The 10,864-nt window shown below is 30.7% G+C and overlaps 1 protein-coding gene across 1 annotated transcript in view; it reads right to left on the bottom strand.

The window, feature by feature from the left end:
* Window positions 1-10,569, bottom strand: part of LOC108688897 (dynein heavy chain 10, axonemal) — a 31,485-nt gene extending 20,916 nt beyond the window's left edge. Inside the window, exons 1-13 of the mRNA XM_018195436.1 lie at window positions 10,452-10,569; window positions 9,396-9,451; window positions 8,659-8,892; window positions 7,834-7,935; window positions 6,769-7,076; window positions 6,513-6,669; window positions 6,069-6,332; window positions 3,691-5,559; window positions 3,030-3,217; window positions 2,637-2,916; window positions 1,760-2,004; window positions 1,118-1,637; window positions 398-828 (exon numbers count right to left, since the gene is read on the bottom strand). Coding sequence (XP_018050925.1) covers window positions 398-828; window positions 1,118-1,637; window positions 1,760-2,004; window positions 2,637-2,916; window positions 3,030-3,217; window positions 3,691-5,559; window positions 6,069-6,332; window positions 6,513-6,669; window positions 6,769-7,076; window positions 7,834-7,935; window positions 8,659-8,892; window positions 9,396-9,451; window positions 10,452-10,569 — 4,772 coding nt within the window. The remainder of the gene's footprint in view (window positions 1-397; window positions 829-1,117; window positions 1,638-1,759; window positions 2,005-2,636; window positions 2,917-3,029; window positions 3,218-3,690; window positions 5,560-6,068; window positions 6,333-6,512; window positions 6,670-6,768; window positions 7,077-7,833; window positions 7,936-8,658; window positions 8,893-9,395; window positions 9,452-10,451) is intronic.
* Window positions 10,570-10,864: the final 295 nt, after the last annotated feature.

The following is a 10,864-nucleotide window of genomic DNA, read 5'->3' on the forward strand; positions in this document are numbered from 1 at the left end:
TACTTATTAGAATGTTAAAACTTTTTGCAATATCGCTCATCATGCTTGAGGTTCTTACGTATTTATTTTGATGTCCAACAATATTACTTTCAGATTTGCATTTAGCTAAATTTTTAGATACTTCAACAAATCTTTTTTTTTTGTGAAAATATTGCACGTTAATATAATTGCACTATGCAAATAAAAATAATATATATAAATAATAAAATTAATATTGAGATATAATAAAAGATAGATACAAAAATATAGTTATCATAAATATATAAGTCTAATAGTTTCTTCTATATACATATTATTATACATATTATTCTTTTCGCAACTAAAATCACGATCTATCAAGTTATCTGTTTATTCGTATGTCTAATTAACACTCGCTAATTATTCTTTATCTGCACACCTGTCCGGGTCCATATCGAAATACTGTCCGGTCCTTCTCATCAACTCTTGCCAGTGTCTTTCGCGCATAGCTTCGTTTTTCAGCTCGATGAAGAGCGGCACCGAGTTCTTGAAGTTCTTCATGTTGGTCTTCAATGCTTGGCCAACATCCATATTTTTAATGGTTTTCGGCAGCTGTCGAAACTCCCTTATAAAATGTTCCATACCCTCGATGAGTTGCTGCGGATTCAAGTTCACCCACAGAGTCTTCGCCCAGACTTCTCGCGCGCTTCTCTGTTCCTTGTAGAGATTATACAGCACTTCCATGCCCTCGTATTCTGTTTTGATCTTGAGGAGAGTTGAATAATCGGTAGACGGTAAGTTAAACAAGTTTTCTAACTTTATCAGATCCAGCCGCTTTTCTTCATATTTATTAATCAGCTTGCCATATTCCTATATAATAGAAGAAGAATAAAGAAATCTTTTAACTTCTTTTTAACTTCTTTGTTCTTATTAAAGATGTGATATTATTCAAAAAAATTTAGAAAAGTTAATCAAAACTCGAAATGTATTTTAGAAAAATGTTTTTAGAGAGAAGAATATAATAATTGAGAATATATATAATTGTATTATTTATAAATAATTTTAACTTTTTAAATAAATATCTTTAATGTTTTTTTAGAAGAATGTTTTTAAAAAGATATAATCGTATTTTTAATTATCTCTTTTAAATTTTACATACACTCATTTTTTTTAGTCCTAATTCCAGGTCGTCTCCGATACTTCCGGGACCAAATGTCTTAAAATTTTCAGCGAACTTTGTGGTGTCAACCAAGAATTGCTGGATTTCTTCTTCAGTAAGCTCGGAAAACTTGTCACTCGTGCCTTCTAAAGTTGCAGCTCTGTAGAGCGCTTCGAGATACAACGATTCCCAATCTTGTTGCAATTCATACGCCATCGCTTCATCCGATGAGGAAAAAACGATCCCATGGGTGCGCATAGTTTGAAAGCACTCTTGATAGCAGAGAAATCGCACTTCGGCTTGTATCGCCATACTTTTCACATCGGTGATCGCATGCATGATTGACACAAAGCTATCCTTTTCCGAGACTACCAGCTCGATCTCGCCGCGAAAGGTATCAATTTGAGTTTTAAGTTGGCCCATAGCCAATATGGTATCAGACAGAAGATAATTCCCTAAAACCTGTTTCCATTCCTTCGCTTGTTGCTCGATGCCTGATAAAAGCGGTTTCAGGTTGAGCCTTTGGAAAAAAAGAAGAGTAAATTGGAATATAATAGAATTAAAAAATGAAAAGTTAATTCTTGGATATAATGAACTTTTATCATTATTCTTCTTGTTAACAACATTACATTTTATATTTACCGTATACTATTTATGTCAAAATACGATGATATGTCTTCAAGTTCCTCCAGAATGCCTTCATAAAACGAGAACTTTTCATAGTATTGTATAACCGTAGGTTTTGTCGCTGCAAATTTTTCACAAGCCAGATTTTTATCAAATGACCACAAGTTGCTATATTTCTTCCATCTATATAGGTATCGCCAGCAATCAGCCGAAATTCTATACGCTGTGTCGTGAACCATTTTTACAAGTTCGTTAACTATCTGCAGTAATTTTAAATCTTAAATCACATTGCGTAATGCTAATAAATTTTTTAAACATGTTTATTATTAATTATTAAATTATCGTAAAATTTAACATAATAATCGGTGAACTCTTTAGTGAAAAAAATTCTCATAAATCTTATAATGTTTTCAGGAATTTATCATTTATTTATACTACTCAATAAAATAGAAAACACTTTTAAAATACTCAAAATTGTGCAATTTTTAGATCGTCGAAACTCTTGGTAAAAAATCATCACAGATAAAAAAAATAAAAAACGTATTTTAAAGCTTAAAACTTTTAACATGTTTTAGCTATTTTTAAAAGATTTTTACAGTTTTGTATCTTAATAAAGATCATATTGTTATGTTCTTTAAAATTATATTAAATAATCTGTGCTTTGATAAAAATTTTCTTAAAAATTGTAATACTTTTTTTTGTATAAAAAAGAACAGAGTTTTATTTACGAAATTTTTTTAAAATTTTCTTACAATTTTCTTAATCGAATTACGCGACTTTAAAGCTAAATTTACATTTCTTATAGTCTTATAATATATAATGTTATATCAATAGAAATTCTGAAAAATTATAAACAATTATAAGAAAAATTTTTATCAGGGCTTTACTCAACTCGAATGCTCATCACGTCTTCGAAGAAGCTGAAAGTGACTAAATCCTGTGAATGCTCCTTTGTTTGCGGTTTGCACTGTAAGCAAGTTCCATTCATCCATCTGGAGAATTCTTTGAGCCTTTCGAGTAAATCTCGTACATCGTAGCAAATGGTACTAAAGATTTCGTTGGGCGATGGACGTAATATTACTTCGGATGTTATTAATAATGCGTCTACTTGGAAGATTGGCTTAGTGCTATTCAACATTTTGTTCAGAACTTCCATGTTTCTGACCATACATCTAGAAAGTGGATCAAACGACGATTTTATAATACGATTTTATATAACGATTTTATAATATAAAAAATTTATTTTGTAATGTAATTATCATTTTTACTCTTAAAAGAGATATACATTATAAAGGCAGCAAAGATTTTCTTTTCATATTTTTTATACAAGAGCTGCATAGCTGGACTTGTCCCAGTAGAAGTACCCAATACTAAACTTTCTAGTTTCACAAGCATCGGACTAATCGACTGATAAGCCTTTAACATCGACGATACCAATTCAGATCGTCGATTTTTTATTTCCATAAAATAACTCTATAAAGAGGAAATTAGATATATCTTATTCTTATTATCTTATTTAACAATAAGACAATTCCATTTTGTTAAATAATATTTACAATAAAAAAATGTTTACAATCAAATATACATTATTCATAAAAATTAACATTTTTCTAAATATCTTATAAACTGAATTTACATTTTCAGATACGTTATTTTAATGTTAATTGTAAAAAACTGTACTTACTCATAAAAAATTGTATTATTTAATACTAATTGTAAAAAATGTTGAATATCATTCATACAGCATAAAAGTTTGCAACAACATTGGAACGTTGCTGCAATATTATTGAAATGATCTGAGCATGTGGGTAATTTAATAAAACCCGTAGATATTTCAAAAATATTATCGTAAAATGTTTAAATAACAAAATCATTGTTAAATTAACACAAATACAAAATATCTGTGTAATTCTCAATTATATTATGAAAAAAAAAATTTAAATAACCTTGCATGACAAGAGATCCTCTGATTCATCGACTTCCTTCTTCATGGAAAACAGATGGTACGATTGTAATTCAGATTCTATTCGATTATCAAGCTCTTTCTTTATCTGATTAACTTGCTCGACAATAGAGTTTAAGTTCTTCAGTATTCTGTAACAGGCGGCCGCATAATCCGAGATAGTTAAGGAGTTCCAATTGAACCGCGTCACTCCAGGTTGAATGTTTTTCTCAACATCTTGTAGAATCTGCTTTAATAATTGTATGTCCGCTCTGTCCAGCATATCTAGGATGTTATTGTACTGATCGATCATTTTCGTGGTGACTTCGATATCCGCTCGTAGTCGATTCTTCTGAATACCAACGTCTCTGATAGTCGCAGGCAATTCGAAACCCAACTGCTCCATTAATTCTGCCTCTCTGATGATCTCGAATATCTCCCAATCGAAATTAATCTGAAAGCGTAGCTGACACTCTATCAAAATGGCGCCACTCATAAATTCTGGCCAAGTGATCTTCGCGCGAACGAAGTCGTGTTTATCGAAGAACACGGATGAAGTTTTACCGTCTTTCAAGGATCCTCTGGTATCGACTTTCACTTCCGGAAGTGCTTGCTCCATTCTAGAATCCATGGTACTTATGATCTCTGCGCTGGTCTTCGATATCACACCATCTATCTTCGGTAAGGAGCTATATGAAGATAAGATAGAACCCACATTCTTGACCTTCATTTTTTCTACATGAATCAGATTTTTCGTGGCTCGCTCTTCGTCCGGGAAGGTTAAAGTGGCTGGATACTCCCGTTCAACTCGTATTATCCTCAGCACGCTCTTTTTCAAGGTAGTAGTCACCATCAGCAGTGCCTTATCTAGCCATGCGTTAAATGTCACTCCTTCGAAATTCTTCAGCTGCTTCGCAAGATCGAAATACTGGCTGAACGCAAGCAGTTTCAGTTCACTGTGCTTCAGTTCGTGCACTTCCTGGAAAATCAAAACTGGCCTGCGTAATCTGTGGAACAATTGCTTCACCCAAAAGATCGCTCCCGCCATCGGCGGATGATACGTCAATAACGGCGGCTGCCATTTGCCACGATTATATATGCTCTCTACGACATTAATCTCTTTGCTAAACTGTTGCATAATAACATTAAATTTCCGGAACAACTGGTGTTGAATAGCGGCACGGGTCTTTATATTCTTGAACTTGAGCAACATCTCCAGTGAATTCTCGGCGCTGATCAACACCATGAAACACTCATCGATGTAGAATTTTGCCTGATCTTCCAAAAATATTACTTCTTCGTAAAACCACGCGTTCAACGCTTCCCAATTCTCCTTGTTGAATACATCGAAGATGTCAAAATCAACTTCTTCGATCGGTACTATTAGTGCGTCCACTCGTTTCACCACAGTGTCAATCTGCGCTGGATCATTTATGATAGACTTCAAATCGGGCCCAAAAATATTATAGAAGTCTTGCAGAACACTGGCGATCTTGTGAAGGTCGCTGCACACCTCAGCGATGTACTCAGTGTCCTGGAAGAGACGCTTCTGATCAAATTCCCAGCGAGCTCCTTTTCCTGACAGTTCGATGTCCAATCTGACCTTCAGGTACAATCGCTTCCATTGTTTCAGCATCACACTGGCCATATTCGTCTTTTCCAGAATTTCTTCCAGAGGCTTTTTAAATAGTCGAATGATCGCTAAATTCTGTTTGACATTTTCGCAGAGCTGCCACGATATCCGGTCCATTAATAGCATTATTTTTTCTTCATGGCAATAATAACTTGATAATATCCATAACATTCGCAATCCTTCCATCATCGAGGGGATGCACTCCGATATAGATTCAAACGAATCCGATTCGGTAATCAACTGCGATGTTAATAAATAATGGAACAGTATTATTAAAATATTTGCACAAATTCTATATTTTTTAATTAGTTTAGAATTGACTTTGCTTTAGCAAAAATAGATTTAGCGCATTTTACTACTGTTTTAATATTTAGAAAAATTCATTTAGGGAATTCAAAAATTTTATCAATAAATCTTTGAATTTTTAAATAGCATAAAACATTCTATGAAAATTCTTATAAAATATAAATATTCTCAATTTTGAAATATTTCAATAAAATATTTTATAAATATACTGAATATTTTATTTAAAAATTTGTATTTATAATAAAAAAACATTCGTAGAATGTTCCTCAAAATTTTGTGAAGTTAAATAATGAATTGCGCGCACATATGCAATATATTAAATCCTTTAATAATACAAGACGTGTTCAGAATGAAGCTGAATATATCTAGAATATATTTTGAATAACCTGAAATATGTGTGGGATATGTTTAGGTTTAAATTAAATAATTCTTAAAATCTTTACCTTAAAATACCTTAACAGCGTTTGAATAAACTTATTGTTGTTCCTAACTTCAACATAATGCTTCCAGAGTTCGGTCTGAAAGTTGTGAAAGCTGGAGGCGATCGGCGAAACTGCTTGTTCCAGAAGAGCAAGGATTCTCTTAACGAAGGGCATTTTTAACTGTTCAACCAACATCGTTAATCCAGTTTCGAAGGTCTGCCAATATTGATGTACCGTTATTGGTCCCTTTCCCTGAAGTACCTTGCTCTCGTATGACTCCATTATCTAAACGATAATAAAATAAAATGTTTTAATACGTGCTATTAGTAAGATTTAACTTTTATTATTTACAGACAAATTATTTTAATTATCACACATGGATATATCAATGTAATCCAAAACGGTAGATAAATTAGACAAAAAGTATACAAAAAAGAAATACGAAAGAGATACTAAATTATTTGCCTTCTGGATATGTTTCTCCCATGACATAACTATTTCTTCCATTTGCTCAACAATATCCTTATTCTTCACTAACATATCATCTGTTATCGCAGGATCGTTTAGCTCTGAAATCTTCGGCATCGTCAGCAAGATATCGCCTTCGATATGTTCCAACGTCCTATGTTACCAAAATAAAAATCGCGAAGCTCATCAATATAAAAGGAGAAAATCTAGTAATAAAAAAATCTATCAGTCTTTGATACAAAATAGAGCTAACCATTGCGTTTTCTCAATTAAATTCTCAAGATAATCTAAAATGTCTCTTTTGAGCTGTTCGGTCACTGGTTGTTTCTTTATTTCCTTCGAATCTGATTTGCTGGACTCCGAAATGGACTGTTCGGATTTTTCATCGAGTCCTTTCAAATTTGACTTTTGCTTCCTACTCTTTAAAACTTCGTCCTGCAACGTTGCCATAGAGATTGTGGTGTTCTCTTCGTCATCTGCCTTTCTGTTTGTGTCTAAATCCTGACGGGATATTATATTTGACGCTGTCACGAAATTGGATGGTCTTCTCAACATTGATTTCTTTAATCAAGGACAAAAATCTTGAAATCATTTACCATTAATAGCGTTTTAATTTTCATTATTGATATGAATTAATATGTGATATGCAAAAGAAAAAAGAAGCAACTTTATTTGTATAGAAGAAATTAAAAATATTATAGAAGATATTGTGCTAAATTACAGTTAAGGATTCTTTATTATTTTAAAACAAATAATATTTTATGTAAGGTAATTGAATTATCCTTTTATGATCTACCTAAATTTTGTGATTTTTTTCTAATTTTTTTGCTGAATCCAAAATATTAAAATATTAAAAGAAATGTAAGACGTTTTTAATATTTATATAGGTGCAGTGAAAATTTTAAGAAAAAATAATCAAGTTTCCACTTTATTTGATATTGTCTATGTAATTAATAACATTTTTAACAAACAGTTAATAACATATTTAATAACATAGTTAATAACATATTTCTGATTTTCTAGCTGACTCTTAAACTTTGATTGTAAACTTTAGATCCTCCTTCATAGAGATTACTATCCTGATAATAAAATTCGATATTTTCAGGTTACATATTTAAACTTAGAGATACCAAGAACTTCTAAAACCGAGTATCACGAATCAAATTACTTTTTTGAAATTTGAATTTAAGAATTCTGAGATCAGAATAGAATTCAATGATCCCAAAAATCTTTAAAAAGCATGATCTCTCAATAGAAAGATCCGGTTTTCAAGGGTTAAAACTCTTGCTAGCATAAATATTACTTTCTTGACACTTACCATTTCTACATCTATGTTCTTCCGTTTTCCATCGTCTACATATTTTGTTTGCTCACGAATATCCGGCGCTCTGAATTGATTTTCCACCAATGGTTTAAATACCTAGCGTTTTTTAAATATATTATTTAATTATTTTGACTTACCTTAAATATTTTAACATATTGCAATATATTTTTCCTAAAATTATGACATTGAAATACAACAAATTTTTGTAATATTATGTAAGTACTAAAGCATCTTCTTCTTTTCATATCATGTACTTTATCTCTCCATATAATGAAATATTAAAATGGAATAATAAAATGCTTTTCCATGTACTGTGACGTGACGTTTTTCGTTGACACATTGGAGCTGTAATAGACACATGGCCAGAATTTTGTATTCATTATGATCGTTTTTCTAATGTACAACTGAGATGGCAAATATATATGTTTGTTCTTCTTATTATTCATTCATGTGTGATTCTTACAGTCTTCTCTCTTTCGTCTTTCGACTTTTCTCTGCCAATTTCGTGGTTGAGCAGATGAATTTCGTCCGTTTCGCAATAGAGAATAATTGCTGAAATTGAATAAAATACGGAAGAGTGGCACGCTCACTCGTGGCACCTAATTAGAATTTCAAAGAATGTTGCGATAAGATGTTGAGATAAATGACAACTGATAATTTGAGAATCGAGGTAATATTGCGAGCTGCCGAATAAAAGTTAGACGAAAACACGACGAAGTATCGTCACTCGCGAGTATGATCACAGTACATGGAAGCTATTTTCAAATTGCTATATCTTGAAAATGAAACACTATACCAAAATAAAATAAAAATGCTTACGTTGACTAGTATTCTATTCAAAGAGGACAAGAATTTCCTGTCAAGCGAGCCGACCACCACATAATTTGTGATCTCATTAAGACACTCTTCATAAGTATCGAAGAAAGGTATACTTTCGTCGCTGGTGCGCATAAAATAGAAGAACGTGATGTCCTCCAGGTCGGTTCTACTATCATCTATTTGGCCGCATATCATGTGAAGCATTGGTACCTGACGGACTTTCTCTATCATTTTCTGTAATTGTCACGAAATTCGATCGGTTACTCAATACCGATACCAATATGCTTAATTGCGGTTTAAATCAATTACTACATTGTCTCCTAAAAAAACTAGATAAAAGAAGAAAGAAATAACGAATTAGTTAAAAGATTAATTACCGATAGTGAAAAAAAAAGCTAAAGTTCACAATCGCTTGTTATCTTTCTTTTCTTAGTAAAAATTTGATTATGATAGCATTTAACGATACTAATATTAGCGCATCATTATTATTATGACGATTAATTTGTGATATTATTATTTCAGCTTCAGTTTATAACAGTATATAACTAAAAGAAGTATTTAAAATTTACATATGGATATTAATAGACACCAAGATTTATTTTTGATCATATTATCCCATCTTTACTAATTAGTTTGATTTTTTGATCATGTTACAGAATTAATTATTTAAAACAATATCATTTAATAATAAATGATATTAACGTGTAAACATGGTAATTTGTTATTTAGAGAATTACCTTAGTTAAAATGTATTTAGCTTCTTCTCCAGGCGGTGGTATACTAACAGAAGTGTCTAAAGAAATTAATTAATTACTATATGCTATTATATAAAGTATTTAAAGCATTGTGTAAGTTATTATCTGAAAGTATGAATTAAATAAAAAATATGCTTACATAAAAGTTGTATGAACAAATTATAAGGCATAAATAATAAATAATAAAATCAATTTTTGGAAAAATAGATTTTTTATAGCCACATAAAGATTATTTTTTAATTGTGTGATTTCTTCCATATAATATGATTTTTCTAACTATTCTGCATATAAAAATATTAAGACAGAGATATTAAAAAATATATTGAGATATACAAAATTTATAAAAAATTTTTATTTTAAAATTGGAAGTATAACGAAAAGAAGTAAACATTTTTTAATAAAAATTAAGTAAGTAATACATTATTGCTTATTGTAGTGTTATTATTACTATATAAAGAAATAATATTATGGAAATGATAGGCTACTAAAATTAAGTAAAATTGTTTCCAAATAACTTTGGTAATCGGACAACATTCAAATCACGTTCAAAGTACTAATTCTCGTCTGATCACTGAAGTCAAGCAATGTTGAGTATGAATTCTTAGATGAGGGTGATCGCTTGGGAATACCGTGTGATATTGTCCTTCAATTTTTTATTTTTTATTTTTTGCTCAGTTGAAAGGAGATTGTATGACAAGGTACTCTATTAAGAATTATATGGGTGACAGTTGATTTTTTTAAAATAACTCTAATACTTTATATGCAAAATAATTAGAAGAATCATATTATGTAAAGAAATCATATAATTTCGTTTTTTAAAAATGATTATTATTTTTATATAATCACGGTAAATCAACTTTTTTTTTTAATTGATTTTATCATTATTTATATGGCCCCATCAGGTCATACAACTTTTATCTGAATGTATTTTTGATTTAACGCATACTTTCAACAATAGCTTGTAACACTTTAAATACTTAATCTTGTATATATTCAAAACCAATAAAATCCAATGGAACCAGAATCAATGGAACTGACCAATAGAAACGCTTTTTAAATCTCCCTTTTTTCTAAGATCGTCATTCTGCTTTCTATCTTCCTCTTCTTCCTCTTCGCTGGATTCTGGTATACTGGATATATACGTGCTAGTGCTCATTGTCGTACTAGCAACTGAATTGATATCCGTTTTGTTGACTTTAGCTTTACCTCTCTTGCTCTTCTTTCTTCTATCTCTTTTCTTGCGTTTCTCCTCTTTTCCTAATATTAAAAATGTTATATGCAAGATTATTACTTTTTATTTAATTGTAAAAAGTTTATAAAATATATCGTGAAAAATATACCTATTAATTTTAAAATTATTTATATCTTAAAAATTTTATACTTTTATATAAAATTACTTTGTATTTTAAAATTTATGTAAAAATAAAAAAAGTAAGATAAAAATTGTTTAT

Source organism: Atta colombica, unplaced genomic scaffold (assembly GCF_001594045.1).
Source record: "Atta colombica isolate Treedump-2 unplaced genomic scaffold, Acol1.0 scaffold248, whole genome shotgun sequence".
NCBI classification, from domain to species: domain Eukaryota; kingdom Metazoa; phylum Arthropoda; class Insecta; order Hymenoptera; family Formicidae; genus Atta; species Atta colombica.